The sequence below is a fragment of the Mesoplodon bidens genome (genome assembly GCF_964165515.1).
Source record: "Mesoplodon bidens genome assembly, chromosome: 1".
In the NCBI taxonomy this organism is placed as follows: Eukaryota; Metazoa; Chordata; class Mammalia; order Artiodactyla; family Ziphiidae; genus Mesoplodon; species Mesoplodon bidens.
Genome location: NC_138176.1, coordinates 168,312,853 through 168,330,998, shown reverse-complemented (window position 1 = coordinate 168,330,998; position 18,146 = coordinate 168,312,853). Strand labels below are relative to the sequence as shown.

The window sequence follows — 18,146 nt, the reverse complement described above, 5'->3', positions numbered from 1 at the left end:
CCTAAACTGACACCCAGGCTTGTACTCAGTCCAGTATGCTAAGACTCTTTCTCACCCTTCCTTGTAAGAATCTCTTCTCATAATGTAATAGTTATTGTGAGGCTTAAATGAGTGAGATAATGTATGTGAAAGTACCTGGAAAAAAAAGATATTTGGTGAAAATTAGCTTTCTTTTTGAGCTTCTCAATCTTTTTTTCTCATTTTCTCAAAATAAACTCAGTTACTTTTTAAGCTTTTTCATAGAAAAATTTCTTCTCATTTATTGTCTCCTGTAGTAAGACCTTGTTAAAAAAATCTGATGGCTTGTTTTTATTTAATACTTTTTCTGTATCTGTTGAGATAATCATGCAGTTTTTATCCTTCCCTCTGTAAGATGGTCACTGGTCTACTCCATAAGTATCAACTTTTCTGATGATGAACTGTCTATGCATTTCTTTCTTTCTTTTTTTTTTTTTTTTCCGGCCACACTGCACAGCTTGCGGGATCTTAGTTCCCCGACCAGGGATCGAACCCCGGGCCCTGGCAGTCAAAGCGTCGAGTTCCCCCATCTATGCATTTCTAAGATAAACCCTATGTAGTAGTGATTTAGAAAAGAAAATACAATGCTAAATTCAACTTTAATATTTTAAAAAGATTTTGCTTCTGTGTTCATGGGGGGCCTTGATCTATAATTTTCTTATTTTGTTTCTTATTCTGTTATCAAGGTTACTTTAGTTTCATAAAACAAGATTTCTAGTCTTTGAAACATTTTATATAAGAAAAGGATTGTCTGTTCTTGAAAGTTGGGCAAAACTTGCATATAAAACTTTTTCTGGGTCTGGTGTCCTTTAGAGGAAGAAATTTGATTACTCTTTCAGATTCCTTTTATTATCTAATTCAGGTTTTAAATTCATTTTGAGTCAACTCTGATAATCTGATTCTTTTCTAAGAAATTATGCATTTCCTCTATCCTTTTTTGTTCAGTATTATCTATTTCTGCCTTTTTTTTTTCTTATCACTCTTATGGGAGATTTATGTTTTATTAGTTTTTTCCCCAAAGATGTATTTCATTAAATTCTGTTCTTAGGTTCATTATTTATTTTGTTAAGTTTATTATTTGAATCTTATTTTCAATATTTCTATCTTTATGTTTAGTATTTCTTGTTTTTAAATAAATATAATATTTTGGGCTCTCAACTTTGCTCTGATTACAAGTTTAGAAACGGCTGTATAGGTACTTTAATAGTTGTTCAGCCCTAAATATTTTGTAATTTTGATGTGAATTCCTCTTACACATGTGCATTATTTAGTAGTACATTTAAAGATTCTTTTTACTACAGGCATACTTCAGAGATGTTGCGTGTTCAGTTCCAGATTACCACAATATTCGCAATAAAACAAGTCACATGAATTTTTTGGTTTCCCAGTGCATATAAAAGTTGTTTATACTACACTGTAGTCTGTTAAGTGTGCAATAGCATATGTCTAAAAAAACAATGTACATACCTTAATTTAAAAATATTTTATTGCTAAAAAATGCCAAAACAATTACAGTAATAACATCACAGATTACCATGACAAAATATCATAACAATGAAATATTTTGAAATATTGTGAGAATTACCAAAATGTGACACAGAGACATGAAGTGAGCAAATGATGTTGGGAAAACGATGCCCGTAGTCTTGCTCAACACAGGGGCCACAAACCTTCTAATTTGTAAAAAACACAGTATCTGCTAAGTGCAGTGAAGTGAAGTGCAATAAAACAAGGTATGCTTATATCTTTTAATTGTTATATTTCTAATTTAATTGCTTTGTGCCCAGAAGTCTTGGTTGGTATGTGATCAATTCTTCGAAATTATTCTGTGACATAAGTGGTCAGTGTTGGTAAGTGTACTGTGTGTGCTTAAAAAGAAAGTGTAGGGCTTCCCTGGTGGCGCAGTGGTTGAGAGTCCGCCTGCCGATGCAGGGGACACGGGTTCGTGCCCCTATCCCGGAAGATCCCACATGCCGCGCAGCGGCTGGGCCCGCGAGCCATGGCCGCGGAGCCTGTGTGTCCGGAGCCTGTGCTCCGCAACGGGAGAGGCCACAGTAGTGAGAGGCCCGCGTACAGCAAAATAAAAAAAAAAAAAAAAAAAAAAAAAAAAAAAAAAAAAGAAAGTGTATTCTCTTCTGCTTGGGTATAGGGTTCTCTTTTTATCAATTAGGTCAACATATAAGTATTATTGATCAGACTTTTATAGTCTTACTATAAATCATAAACTGTTTATGATTGAGGTCTGTTGAAATCTGTAATAATTGTAGATTTGTCCATTTTCCTCATAATTGTCAGTTTTAACTTTATATATTTCAAAGCAATATTATAAGTTGTTACAAGCTTATGATTCTCTTGGATCCTAAATTCTGTTAATTGTTTCGTTATTATCTTTTTTTAGGATGATTGCTGACTGATGTTTAGCCTACTGTTGACTTTTATCTCCAGATTTTGTTCTTTTTTTTTTTTAAACCACATCCTAGTTTTTGTCAGTTTTCTTCATAAGTAAAAATATTCTCTTATTGTGTGTCTATTCCACTTCACTTTGTGTTTAGGTATTTACACCTCTAGCTCATTCATTACATTCTGCTGTAGAACAGTGATTGTCAACTTTTTTCAGCATAAGGACCTTCAAATAATAATAGTGAGACTCTTTATTAATAGTTGATTAAGAATGTATAAGAATAAAAGTCACAATGAATTTGTAATGTTTTAAAATAGATTTTTATTTTATTCATCACAACAGCATCAACATACATTTGAAAAGTACTAGTATCTGTAAGATGCACTTGTTTATATGTTTATCTGTTTCTGCTGTAACCGCAGCATGAGTCGGAGGAAGGACCAGAGGAGCTGATAGACCTGTAGGTAGCAGAGTTCTTGATTGAACCTTGCAGGATCAGAATCTCTTCTCCCTTCACAGATGCTAGATTTGAACAAGGGGGGAAAGAAGGTGGGGAGAAAGACTAGGACTAGTCATTCAGGCTTTAAAGGATTCAAAGGTTGTGACTCATACTCTGCCTTTTAAATAAGCTGCCAGCAAAACTTGAGGAAGATGTAGCTTGGGCAGCAGTGACACTTCGAACCTTCCCATCCCCGACATGCTGCTTCCCTTTCAGTTATCTCTGGGCTCTGGCAGAATCCTGTTTTGTTTGAAGGGAAGTTGAAACTGGCTACATACCCTCCTAATCTCATATGAAATAAAAGAATTTAGTGAGCCTTTGATGTTTATGTGTGTTTTAGCTTTGTTATCTCAATGTACATGTTTTAGCAAAAAGAGTGTGGTGTTGCTGTTAAAGGGTTTTGAATGTTTTCAATATGACTCACTGTGGTTTTTAATTTTAGTTTTGGGTGTACACATGCAGTGTCCAGTACTGTCACTGAGTTAGGTCAGGGAAAGGAATAATTTGTGGATGAGGCCTGTAGGATCTTTAAATCTAGGAGCACAGGGTTGGAACAGCATGTTATAGTGTTACCACGCAGTATACACAGGGGTGAGTTGGTTCTGGGCACTTGCTACTTGAACTAGATTAAAGTCTGTCATTGTACTCAGTGTTCCTAACTCCCTCCTAAAAACTGTAACTGCTTGTAGCCTTCACTCAGGTTTCTGAATGACTAATGGCCAAGACTCCTTGACCTTTCTCAAAATGGCAGTGCCAGGAGCAAAGCGTATTGGCTGGTACTGGGAAGCCACGGAATGACTCTGCTTTTTGCTATTTTAAAGTAAAATTAGTGCCAAATGGCTAGTATATAAAAGAATACTTTATTTTCACACATCTCCCTGAGTCTTCTGAAATCTTTACATGTATTATTATCAGTTTTAAAATCATAGGTATATGCACAAAAAGATACGAGGATGGAATGGGTTGATTATAGAGGCCATACTTCCTATTTGAGGGATAAGAGAAAGACTGCATTATCAGTTGCTAATACCTGGAATTTCATTAGAGCTCATTCTTCAGGTTAACAGTTTAAATGCTTGAATACATAGTGAAGGGAGAATCTTTGAGTCATCAGCAGTTATTTTTACTGATCTGCAGTTAGGTTCTAAATGTGGGAAAGCAGAGTGTTTGAGGGCCTGCCCCTTATCCCCAACCTCTGGCCTCTCACCCAGGCCTTATATTTATGAAGGGCCTGGACTTCAATATTTTCTTCAAATGATATATGTAGTCATAGAGGAAGAGAGGGATTCTTAAAAGAAGATGTTTATCACGCAATTAAAATTATTCAATGTAAAGACTTAAATATACCACCATGTTTATGACCCTGTTTTGGCATTTCTTCACTTTTAAATATGATGGGCTTCGCAAACTTGGAAGTAATCTGGGCCTTTCTTGATCTCTCAGAGACCCTGCTCAGATAGGAAGGGAAGGAGAGTCTCAACATGGGTTAAGAAGACAGCAGGAATAGCCCGGCCAGTCGATTTTGCCTGCCAGATAATTATGCCAGGGCCAGCCTGGTTGGAAATGGACATGCTGGCTGCCATGGCCACAGTGGCGGAAAGCCTCACCCACCAGCTGACTGTGTTCTTTCTTCCTCCCACCTGTTTCCTTCCTATCTACCAAGTGTTGTCTGTGCTTTTTGTGATTGGATATGCTTGTGGTCTGACCAGCTCTCTCTCTTGAAAGGACAGGTCCCAAGATGTAAACACCTGCTTCCTTGGATGTGCTCAAGGGTAACCTGACTTCCGTGATGTCAGATTTTCAGGTGTTCTGCTCCATAGCACTGCAGTCTTTAGTAAGCAGAATGCATTTTTTTTGTGATAGTGTTTATAACCTAAATGGCTATACTGTCTAAGGTCAGGTTTTATTAAAACAGTGAATTTGGTATGGGGTAGTTTCCACCACCCCACTCCAACATGTTTTTTGGGGGTGGGGTGAAAGTTTAACTTGTTGAATGTTTTAGAGAGCTTTTTGATTTAAAGTTATGCAGCAGTATATGTCTAAATAGGCCCATCAGACTCTCTCCTTTAAGGAGGCATACCTTGTTTCATTGCACTTAACTTTATTGTGCTTTGCAGATACTGCATTTTTCACAAATTGAAGGTTTGTGGGAACCCTACACTGTCAGATGATGGTCAGCATTTTTTAGCAATAAAGTATTTTAAAATTAAGGTATATACATTGTTTTTCTTAGGCATAATGCTATTGCATGTTTAATAGACTACAGTGGAGTGTAAACATAACTTTTATATATTTACAGTAGAGTGCAAACATAACTTTTATATGCATAACATTTATAGACTGCAGTGGAGTGTAGACATAACTTATGTATGTGTTTATATGCACACAAAACATTTGTGTATCTCACTTTATTGTGATATTTGCTTTATTTCTGTGGGCTGGAACCAAACCCTCAATATCTCCAAGGTCTGCCTATATTATTTTGTCCAAAGCTGTCTCTCTCCCTTCCTCATCTAAATCAGTGAGCTGGGATATGATAACTGATTTTGACAGAAGCCGATTGAGATTGTTTGGCTTCAGGGTGAGCAAGTTGCCTGTCCTTTGTGATAGTGAACTGCCCTCCCTAGTCAAACCAGGTCTATTGCAAATGCATGTTATTGTTCACAGAAAGGACTCTCGACTGTGTGCGTGCATGCGTGTGTTCATGTGTGTATGTGTGTGCGTGTGTGTGTGTGAGAGAGAGAGAGAGAGAGAGAGGGAGAGATGGGGGGAGCGGAGAGAATGTTATTCCATTGGAAAAACAACTCAGAGATGCTGTGAGGAGAATCATCATTATAAGTAGTGCTGAACTTCTGAGGGCAGAAGCAGTGTCGTCCTCACCTTCTCTATCACAATTGTCCTAATCTCTTAGGTAAAAATGACTACTTCCACTTTTGTGTCCCCTCAGCATGTGCTGGGCATACTTTTAAATACTAATTTGTATTTGTTTATATGTATGTCTTGTCCTACCAAGGTGGTAACCCCTTAAAAGTAGGGACTTAAAAAAAAGACTAGGGGGCTTCCCTGGTGGCGCAGTGGTTGAGAGTCCGCCTGCCGATGCAGGGGACATGGGTTCGTGCCCCGGTCCGGGAGGATCCCACATGCCGCAGAGCGGCTGGGCCTGTGGGCCATGGCCGCTGAGCCTGCGCGTCCGGAGCCTGTGCTCCGCAACAGGAGAGGCCACAACAGTGAGAGGCCCGTGTACCACACACACACAAAAAAAAGTCTAGGGAGTTCCCTGGTGGTCCAGTGGTTAGGACTCGGCACTTTCACTGCTGTAGGCCTGGGTTCAATCCCTGGTCGGGGGACTAAGATCCCGCAAGCCGCTCAGTGTGCCCACCCCCACCCCCCCACAAATCTAGTTCTAGGACTTGTGTAGCATGTAGTAGGTCTTCAGTATGTTAAATGAACAAATATATGGAAGAATTAAACTAAAGGAATTTAAGATTCTCACTTCTAGATGCAGTCTAGAAGAACCTTTAAAAATGTCTTGTGGCAGTGAATCTTTATAATCTCTAGATCTGTTTTCCTTTTATTTTTCTTAAATAAAAAATTCAGCATAGGGCTTCCCTGGTGGCGCAGTGGTTGAGAGTCCGCCTGCCGATGCAGGGGACACGGGTTCGTGCCCCGGTCTGGGAAGATCCCACATGCCGCGGAGCGGTTGGGCCCGTGAGCCATGGCCGTTGAGCCTGCGCGTCCGGAGCCTGTGCTCCGCAACGGGAGAGGCCACAACAGTGAGAGGCCCACGTACAACAAAAAAAAAAAAAAAAAAAAAAAAAAAAAATTCAGCATAAGTTAAAGCGTCTTGATTAGTGATAATTGAAATCACATGGAACTGAGTAGTTTTCCTTTCCATCTCTTAAATTGTATGGGCTTATATCATGTCGTAATTCTGTGAAGAATGGATTAGAGGGTTATGAGTGGGTCCTGTGAGGCTGTCATTGGTCCATTGATCTAAAGCATAAGAGCTTCCTATTAATTTAGGTTGAAGACTCAGAGGCAGGGAGAAGCCTTAAAATGTGCTAGTTGATTGATTTAAAGTAGCTAAATCAATATTATTAGTATATAGTCAAGATTTATAATTATTTAGGAAATGGACCTTTTCCCTACTGTCATCCTCTAAAATGCTTTTTAAAAATTCAGATTTGTATTAAAAAGTAGAAGATCACTTTAAGAAGCCAGGCAGCTTGAATGTTTAAATAAAATCTCATTTTCCACAGACAAGACAGACTCTTTCCTGTTCCTGCCTACTGGTTAGTCATGGTGGGATTTGTTTGACTTTATGAATGCCATTAAATTTTAATGTACAGATCAGATGTCTCATTGTAGGTAAAAGGAAAGGGTGTAGTGTCTGTTTTGGCCCTATCATTTTACCACACAAGGGAACCATTAGTGGAGAATCAAATTGATTCCTGTAAAGCTTTTCCATTTTATCTTTTTTTTTTTCTTGTTTCCTTTCTCCGTGATGGTTGTTCCTTTCATTTATTTTTTGCTTTTTCAAAATTTGAAACACTTGTGCAGTAACTGTATCCTTTCAAATAGGTGTAGTGTGATAGTTGCATTCTGTGGTGCTTATGTTTGTTTGCTATAATTTCATCAAGGTTCATGTTACCTGGAAATAAAATTAAGTTTGTGACCCTTTAAAGTTAATGATTTCTATGGCCAGATGGTTTCATGATCTCCTGTACTTGGTGAAAATCCATCCATTCATTCAATAAATGTTTATTGAGCATTTATTATGTGTCAGGGATTCTACTCTGTGAATATAGGATATACAGGGTCCTTGACCTTGCTGAACTTACACTCTTGTGGGAGATAGCGAAAACAAAACTGGGAGGGTTTATGTCTCATGGGAGCACATAAGAAAGGTACTTATAGATTTATAGGATGGTTTCATGAAGGAACAGTCATTTTAAAATGGCACCTAAAAGAATAAGTAGGGGTTAGTCAAGCAAAAGAGGGGAGAGAGAGAGAGAGAGAGAGAGAGAGAGAGAGAGAGAGAGAGAGAGAGAGGTTTCACTAGAGGGAATGGCTGTAAAAAAATACCTTGAAGCAGGAGGCCAGTGCTCTTCAACTAGTGGTCTTCAATAAGTGGCTGACATCCCTAAAAGACTTTCGAAACACTTGAATATTTTTGAATACCTTGAATATTTTAAAGTTTTCATTTAAATATTTTAAAATCATAAGTTTAGTTGCAAAGCATGTGTTTTCTGCCCTGTTGTGTGTTATATACACATTTTAAATATGTTTCCCTGTAAATTTAGCTCATTTAATTTGTGGAAAACATCTGCCACAGTCATTGGCAAAACCAGTTCTCATTGTCTAACTAGTCAGCCGAATCAGATTTACTTTTTATTAACTTTGTGTTTTAAAAAAGTTCTTGCTTTAGTCAGTCAGTTATCTTTTAAAGATTTAAATAATAAGAAAAAATGTGTTTATATATTGATGCACATATTTACCATTTTGTGCTCTTCATTTGTTTCTGTAAATCCAAACTTCTATCTGGTATAATTTTCTTTCTTCCTGAAGGGCTTCCTTTAACCTTTCTTATATCTCAGATCCGCTGGGTGATGAATTCTTTTAACCTTTACATAGCTGAAAAAGTCTTTATTTTGCCCTAATTTTTGAAGTATTTTCTTTGGGTCTACTCAAAGTTCTTCAGTACTTTGCTCTACTGTTCTCTGGGTTGCATTGTTTCCAGTGAGAAGTCTGTTGTTACTCTTATCTTTGTTCCTCTGTAATATAAAGTGTCTCATTTTTCTCTGGCTGCTTTTAATATTTTCTCTTCATTATTGGTTTTAAGCAACTTCATTATGATGTACCTTGTTGTAATTCCCTTGATATTTTTCGTGCTTGGGTTTTATTGAGCTTTTTGGACTTGGGGCTTTATAGTTTTAATTAAGTTTATAAAAATGGTGGCCATTATTTCTTTAAATATTTGTTTCTGTCCCCTTTTCTGTCCTTTGGGGACTTCAACTACACACATATTAGGCTGCTTGGAGCTGTGCCACAGCTCACTGATGCTCTGTTCATTTTCTTTTACGTTTTGTTTTCTCCCCTTTTAGGTAATTTTCATTGCTAGCACTTCAGTTTCAATAATCTTCTTCATGCAATATCTTATCTGCTAGTAATCTATCCAGTGTATTTTTGTATCTCTAGTTGTTCTATTTCCGTATTTTTTATATCTTTCATTTATCTACTCAATCTTTCCTTTAGCTTTTGAACATATAGAATACAGTTATAGAAACTATTTTAATGTTCTTGTCTACTAATTCTGGCCTCTGTGTCATTTCTAGGTTGGTTTTGAATGATTGTTTTCTCCTCTTTGTTATGGGTGGTATTTTCATGCCTTTTTGTATGCCTGGTGAATTTCAATTGGATGCCACTGTCATATTACTTTTGTAACAAACACAATACAAATGTTTTATCTTACAGTTCTGGAGGTCTGAAGCCCAGAATGAGTTAGCAGAGTTGTGTTCCTTCTGGAGATTCTAGGAATGGATCCATTTCTTTGCCTTTTCCAGCCACTAGAAGCTGTCTGAATTCCTTGGCTTATAGCCCACATCACTCCAACCTCTGCTTCTGTTAACATCTCTTTCTGATTCTGTTGTCAAATTATAGTGAGGTAATACCTTCAATGTGCTGATAAAATAATTGTCAACCAGAATTCTGTACTACTGAAGTAGTCTTTGAAGGATGAGGACAAAGTAGGCATTTTCAAACCAGCCAAAATGGATACATTTTGTCACCAGCAGACTCTTACTAGAGGAAATGCTAAAGAATGTCCTTCAGACAATAGTCAGATGATTCCAGGTATAAGGCCTGAGATACAAGAGGGAATGATTAGCCAACATATTGGACAGTTTGTTGGTAAATATAAACAAACTTTGACTTATACAATAATGTAATGCCTAACAAGATTTAAAAGTTGAAAATAAAAGATACAGCATTTTGTACCTGAAAACAATAACATAAACATGAAACAGAACTTGAAAACAATAGCATAAAGGTCAGGAAAGGGGTGATTGGGAATTAAGTATGTTAAGATCATTCTGTTGTTTGGGGAGGAAGTAAAATTATTGACTCTTTATTTTATTTATTTATTTTAAAAGTTAATTAATTTATTTTTGGCTGAGTTGGGTCTTTGTTGCTGTGCATGGGCTTTCTCTAGTTGCGGCGAGGGGACGCTACTCTTCATTGCAGTGTGTGGGCTTCTCATTGTGGTGGCTTCTCTTGTTGTGGAGCACAGGCTCTAGGCGTGTGGGATTCAGTAGTTGTGGCACGCCAACTCTAGAGCGTAGGCTCAGTAGTCATGGTGCATGGGCTTAGTTGCTCCACGGCATGTGGGATCTTCCCGGACCAGGGCTCAAACCCGTGTCCCCTGCATTGGCAGGCAGGTTCTTAACCACTGTGCCACCAGCGAAGTCCTTAGTGACTCATTTTATATTGTTACCATGCCAAGTATGCATGCTAAACTATTTAATGAACCACAAAAGTAATAAAACATAAAGTATATGACTTATAAAATAGTAAAGGGAATAAGAAAAATATAGAAAAAGACTCTCAATCCGCCCCCCCAAATATATCAATAATAATAAATTTAAATGAGCTAAGTTATTAAGTTAAAAGTTGCTAACCTGGATTAAAACTGTGTACTTATATGTATATATGTAGTTATAAAGACACATCTAAAATATAAGGATACTGAGAGTTAGAAAGTTATATACCAGTCAAATAAAATAGTCAAAGAAAGCTGGTTTACAATATTAATATCAGCAACAAAGATTATTGGAGATATAGAGAGGTATCACATAATGATAAATAGGTTCAGAGTACAAGAAAGATATAATAATTGTAAATTTATATGTACCTAATAAGTTAGCCTCAATATATATAAAACAAAAACAGAGTTGCAAGGGGATATGGACAAATCTGTTGTTATGGTGCAAGATTTTATCACTCAGTAATTGATAGATAAAACGGACCAAAAAAATCAGCAAGGATATAGAAGATTTGAACAGCACAATTAACAAGCTTGAGCTGATGGAATATGTGAAATATTTCACCTAAAAATTAGAGCAAACTCATTCTTTTCAAGCACACAGAAAATTATACCCTTTAAAATTACTAATTGTATATTATATAACTTTCACCTCAAACTATATTGAAATCAATTTTGGTCTATCATATTGGTAAAGATACATAAGTCTAATTATACATTGAGTTGTTGAATCCCTGAGGAAACAGATCCACTGTGTCATCCACTGTGGTGGGAGTGTAAATTGATAACTTCTGTGGATGGCAATATGGCAACGTTTGTCAAAATTTTTAATGTCCATACCTATGACTCAGCAGTTCCATTTCTAGATAGTATCCTACAGGCATACACATTCAAAAATGATATTTATTGGGCTTCCCTGGTGGCGCAGTGGTTGGGAGTCCGCCTGCTGATGCAGGGGACACGGGTTCGTGCCCCGGTCTGGGAAGATCCCACATGCCACGGAGCGGCTGGGCCTGTGAGCCATGGCAGCTGAGCCTGCGCGTCCGGAGCCTGTGCTCCGCAACGGGAGAGGTCACAACAGTGAGAGGCCCGCGTACCGCAAAAAAAAAAAAAAAAAAAGATATTTATTGGGAATTTCCTGGTGGTCCAGTGGTTAGGACTTGGGGCTTTCACTGCCGGGGCCCGGGTTCAATCCCTGGTCGGGAAACTAAGATCCCACAAACTATGCAGCACAGCCCCCCAAAAAATGTTTATTCAAGGTGATTCATTGCAGCAGGCTAATAAATTAGGGACTAGTTATGTAGCTGTATAAAACAATGAGGAGGCTCTTTGGGTACTTCTACTAGAACATCTCCAAGTTAAATTAAGTGAAAAAATCAGAATGCAGAGAGTATGCATAGTATGATCCTATTCGTGTAAAAATGGTGGAAGCCTATGTTTTTGTTTCTTTGTGCGTAAAGTGTCTTTATTTTGAAGAATACAGAGGAAACACATAACACTGGCTGCAAGTAGATGGAATTTGAATGCCTAGGAGATAGTGGAGGGAAGAAAAATTTTCACTGTATGCCTTAGGGTTTTATATATGTGTATATGATTTTGTCATATGTATAGGTATATATATATATTATGTAATTTCAAATTAAATTTTAATTTTAATTTAAAAGGAACAGAAAATAACCAGTCATCTAAGACTGATCAAAAGCCACGCCAGTGAGGTCTTGCTCTTTGCCGATATTTATTATGTGCTTCCTTATGGCTCTGAAGTTTGTGAATTACCAAAGTATGCTTCTTGAGAGTTAGAACAGTGTTTTTTGCATCTTTATATACATACCTATAATGTCCATAGCCCAATGCTTTTTATGTAGTTGAAATTGATATGTTGGTTTAATTCTGTTTTTTAACAGTGCAAGACTGTGTTATACTTGTTGAGTTTTTATATTATTTCATTTGATATAACTCGCTGTGAAGTGGGCTTTTATTTGCATGGGACATTTTCTGTGTTTTCAAATAGGAATGTGTAATTTTGGCTAAATATTTTAACTTAAAGTAATTTGTTGCCTGTAAGTTACTCAGTGATAACATAATGGATTTACTGAATATGAGGAAATGATCTGTTAGGTCCTTTTCAACTCTGTACAGAAGAATAATTGAATGAATGGATACATTTTAGTAGTACAAGAGGGTCAAGAAGAATACTTGCTTTATGCATTTCGGGTTCCTTTTTTAAATGACCCGCCGCCCCCCCCCCCCGAAAAGACACCTTTGGCTGATCAGGTTATCTGTGTTATTAAACTATATTATATTAAACTATTACTAACTGATTCAGTTGTTAATGCCAGTGACATTTTAATTAACAGCATAGTTTTATAGGGTTGTATTCAAACTGTCCAGTTTGTCAAACAAATCCATTTGGCTAGATGAAAGAAAAATTTATGCATTACCTCATACTTTTGCTTTGTGTTTCCTCCTATTTCTTTGGTTTGTCTGATTATTAAATTTCACTTAACACAGTGCTTTGGTATTTTATTTCCGATGTTGAATCTGAAACTGTTGTCAGGGATATCAGTTCTTTGTGTAAGTGTCTTTTAATGGCAGTGTATGTAGGGTGAACAGGAAGGAAACAAAGGAGTTACAGAGATATAGCAACCTAAAGTAAAAGGTCCAAAACTTTTTCTCATTATTTTTTGTTGCCAGGAAATAATGAAGAACAAGGGCTTAGTGCAGTGATTGAAAGAATGTGCTGCCCTTAGTTGTACATTTTAAAAGCTGGAAACTTAGGTTCTATTATAAATTGGTCTTGGCTATTTTCCATATAGGAAAAAAATGTGAATTTATGTCCATTTACATTCTTTGCATTTGCATGTGATATTCTTCTGCTTGGTTCTGCCAGTGAGTTAACTCCATGTTCCTCCCCACAGGGTGGAGAATGCTTGCACCAAGCTTGTCCAGGCAGCCCAGATGCTTCAGTCAGACCCTTACTCAGTGCCTGCTCGAGATTATCTAATTGATGGATCAAGGGGCATCCTCTCCGGCACATCAGACCTGCTCCTCACCTTCGACGAGGCTGAGGTAGACAACCTGAGGCCCATGCAGACCTCTTCCAGACAAAAAGCCCAGCCTTAAAAGATAATAATGGAGGATTGAGGATTGTTTAGGATGACAAAATGTTGACTAGCTACACATCTGAATTATTGTGTTTTCTACTTATCGTTTACTCAATTGACTGAATACTATGAAATATATTTTCAGGTTCGTAAAATTATTAGAGTTTGCAAAGGAATTTTGGAATATCTTACAGTGGCAGAGGTGGTGGAAACTATGGAAGATTTGGTCACTTACACAAAGAATCTTGGACCAGGTTAGTCATATCCTACTTTTATAACAGAATTTTTTATGGATTGTCCATGTTTGATCAAGAGGAAAGGGGTACTCCTCCCTACTTTTTTTGTGGAAGATAGGTAATGATGCATTGAACTTTTAGTTGTCTCTACTTTGTTGATGGAGCTGACTCTGTGCTTCTCCTGAAGAGATATCATTGTCTCTGAAAGCTGAATCTGCTTTCTACAGATCCTGGTCCTGTCTAATGAACTAAACTAGACATTGCAAATGTTGCTGGAGAATGTAGGAAATAATTTCCTATTACTGCAGTGCTTAAGGCCACCCTGAATCCTGACCTCTTCATTCCACATTATACAGCATTCCTTCACTGTCTGCCAGCTGGCCTGTAGCTCTCTGTGATCTCTTAGCTTGCTAATTAGCCTGCTTACTATTATGGATTCATGCCCTTGCCCAAGGCTGCATGATATAATCAGACCTAGAAGGAGAGAAGAACTTCTGTGGCTAAATCTCTGATTGTGTAGTCATCTGAGAATTCAGTATTCAAAATACATGAACAGATACCAGCTTTTGGTGTTATAGACATATAACATGAACTTGAGGCTCCTTAAAGTATGAATGAGACCAATGATAAGACATATCAGATGTTTAATTTGTTAGTATTAAGAATCACATATTATCTTAAAAAATTCTTTTGTCTTACATAAAATGTATTTTCTTGAGGTTTCAGTGCAGTCATCCTGTAAACTTATGGCAGTTTAGAATTTCTCTGAGCTGTCATTGAAAATTGCTGGGAAATGGCTTTAGAGCAGTACCCTTTAAACTTTCTCCTAGCACTCTGAAGAAATTTTATTTCTTCAAATGAAATCTTATGCAGATGAATTGGGAGATTGGGATTGACATATATATACTACTATGTATAAAATAGATAACTAATGAGAACCTACTGTATAACACAGGGAACTTGGTGCTCTCTGGTGACCTAAATGGGAAGAAAATCCAAAAAAGAGGGAATATATGTATATGTATGGCTGATTCACTTTGCTGTACAGCAGAAACTGACACAGCAGTGTAAAGCAACTATACTCCAATTAAAGAATAAAATAAAATAGACAAGCAACAAGGATATATTGTATAGCAGGGAATTACAGCCATTACCTTGTAATAACTTTTAATGGAGTATAATCTGTAAAATACTGAATCACTATGCTGTATACCTGAAACTAATATTGTAAATCAGCTATACTTCAGTAAAAAAATCTAATGAAATAATGAAAAAAAAAAATTTGCAGAATCCCAACATATAAAAGACAGAAATGGAGCTACTCTGGATGAAGCAGAGGCAGCCCCACCCTTTCCATCTCCCTTTGGATGCTTCTTGACGATCTGTGAACCTGCTGAAGAAATTCTAAGAGCAGTTTGAAAACCAAAGTGTTAGAGAATCACATAGTACCCTTGAATAATAACCAAAGTAAACGAAAAATGCTAGTATGCTAACTCCAGAACACCAGATGCTTTCAAATGCTGTCATCACCATAATTATTATTATTATTATTTTTAAAATTTATTGTATTTATTTATTTTTGGCTGCATTGCTGTGCGTGGGCTTTTGGTTGCGGCGAGCGGGGCTACTCTTCGTTGCAGTGGGCAGGCTTCTCACTGCAGTGGTTTCTCTTGTTGCAGAGCACGGGCTCTAGGCGCACGGGCTTCAGTAGTTGTGGCACACGAGCTCCAGAGCGCAGGCTCAGTAGTTGTGGCACACGGGCTTAGTTGCTCCGTGGCATGTGGGATCTTCCCAGACCAAGGATCAAGCCCGTGTCCCCTGCATTGGCAGGCAGATTCTTAACCACTGCGCCACCAGGGAAGCCCCCATAATTATTTTTATTTGTTTCTAATTATAAAAGTGATACATCCTCATTTTGGATAAATTGGAAAGTACAGAAAAATTTAAAGATGAAAACAAAACACATTATTGTAATTCTTAAGATTTTTTTCAGCCGCTAGTTTCTTAGCCCAGATGCACCTTGCTTCACTTTCTTGTGCTTCACACATAACTACGTTCTTACAAATTGAAGGTTTGTGGCAACCCTGTCTCAAGCAAGTCTATTGGTGCCATTTTTCCAACAGCATTTTTTCACTTCATGTCTCTGTGTCACATTTTGGTAATTCTCACAATATTTCAAATAGTTTTCATTATTATTATATTGTTATGGTGATCTGTGATCACTGATCTTTGATGTTACTACTGAAAAGATTATGATTCATTGAAGGCTTAGATGATAGTTGGCATTTTTTTAGCATAAAGTATTTTTAAATTAAGGTATGTACATTGTTTTTTTAGACAGTACTATTGTGCACTTAATAGACTACAGTATAGTGTAGACATAACTTTTATATGCACTGGGAAACCAGAACATGCCTGTGACTCGTTTTATTATGATATTCACTTTATTGCAGTGGTCTGGAACTGAATCCGCAGTATCTTTGAGGTGTGCCTGTACTAGGCTCACATGAGATTCTTATACACATAGGCTCAGTGGCCAGGTACATGGCATGAAAGCTGGTATGGTAGCCAGGCAAAGTATTTTTTCCCCCACTTGTGAATTTTTTTCAAATATATATTTACTAATTGCAACATGTAAAAAATATTTGTGAATGTATTTATGTCAAATGTGTGAAAATTATGTCACATTTAGGATTTATATTGAATAAATTGCTTTTAATGAGAAGAATAAAGTTGCATTAATTTAGAACTGTCCTGAAAAATTCTATGTCATAAATGCTAGAGTTCAGTGATAGTATCTGTTGTTTAAATGAGTGGACAGTCAGTTTGGACTTTCACAGTAATTCATAATGGATTTAAGCTCAGAAAGCCAGACTCCAGATTGTTTCACTGCTGACTCTGCACAATTTATTCCCTGTGCCCCAGGAATGACTAAGATGGCCAAGATGATTGATGAGAGGCAGCAGGAACTGACTCACCAGGAGCACCGAGTGATGTTGGTGAACTCAATGAACACCGTGAAAGAGTTGCTGCCAGTTCTCATTTCAGGTCTTTTCTGGCTGTACTTTATCTTACAGAAAAAAAAAACATGTTAACATGTTCTAAACTCTGGTGTTTATTTTCTTTTGCTCTTTAGTTGCATGTCTTTCAGCCTGAGTAAAAGTGCAGCTGATTAGCTAAGAACCAGTATTTATCTTCTCTAATGCTCTCCTTCTCTTGCTCTTTGTTTGAAACTGCTCTCCTGTTGCCTCATACTGTTCTCTTGAAGTTCTAACAGGCCCTTTTCTCCTCTAGAAACTCTAGTTTTGGATGTATAGATTTTGACACCTTTATTTGTACTCAGAAAAAACAATTAGGAGCTGGAATGGATATTATAGAGCATTGTATAGTAAGGAAGTGAACCCACAGCCCTTTCCTAGAAGATATTTAACTCTTCTCTACGTTGAAGAGCAGGTGGTGTACACCAACTAGGACCACGTCCCCGTTGGGCAGAGCCCAGAAATGCAAACATGGTGGCTGCTCTCTCAACCAGCAAAAGGGAGTTGCACTTATTGAGTGTCTAGTATGTACCAGACATCTCATGGTTTATGTAAATTATCTTAGTCAAGTTGTGGGTTAGTTGGTTTAAGTCTCAGAGGGCAGCTTTATTTTCAGAATTTTGTAAGGCATGTCACTGTAATCGCCAGCTACTGCCTTCCTGCTCTGTAATTTCAAGTAGTAGCTAAAATAGGAGATGTGAGTGTAAGAGTTCAGAAAGCCCTTACATGAACTAGAAAACAAAAATTTGTAAATAGCGCCTTATAATCGTCTCAAAAATATGTTTTTGAGACCAACTGTTCCATTTGGCAGAAAGGTTGTTGGGAAGAATCTTTCTTTCTAATCTGGGTAACTCAATGAAGTGTTGATTAATCTTTGTTTTTATAATTTTAGTTAGTTTATAAGAAGATATTCTCTTCTCTAATGTTTTGTTATTATTTTCTTCTTCTTCACTTTTAGGGGTTAGATAGTCCCTTCTATATGTTAAGAGAAATCATGGAAGATAAACTCAACACTTTGGGATCTTCCACTAGGATTGGGTCAAGCGGCATACTTTGGTTACAGTTTTACTGACTGTTTTTATCTCGTCCCATTAGGTTTGTGTTTGATGGGGCCAGTGTTAGGGCTGGGATGATAATTGATTTAGAAGGATAGTGGATATTTTGTGACTGTGGATCTTCAGTATATGCATGTTAAATTAGTTTTCTGATCATGATGTGGTGATGTTTTGTACCTTGAGCTTTCTTAACAGTGAAGGTTGCTGATACTGGAACTTTAATGGCAGACTTGCAGTGTCTGTTTTCATATTCTT

General features: G+C 37.3%; 1 protein-coding gene across 2 annotated transcripts in view; it reads left to right on the top strand.

Annotated features, from left to right (window-relative positions):
- Window positions 1-18,146, top strand: part of VCL (vinculin) — a 99,661-nt gene that overhangs the window by 40,585 nt on the left and 40,930 nt on the right. For both annotated transcript variants that reach the window (XM_081244793.1, XM_081244794.1), the window contains exons 3-5: window positions 13,377-13,527; window positions 13,708-13,816; window positions 16,724-16,846. In XM_081244793.1, coding sequence (XP_081100919.1) covers window positions 13,377-13,527; window positions 13,708-13,816; window positions 16,724-16,846 — 383 coding nt within the window. The remainder of the gene's footprint in view (window positions 1-13,376; window positions 13,528-13,707; window positions 13,817-16,723; window positions 16,847-18,146) is intronic.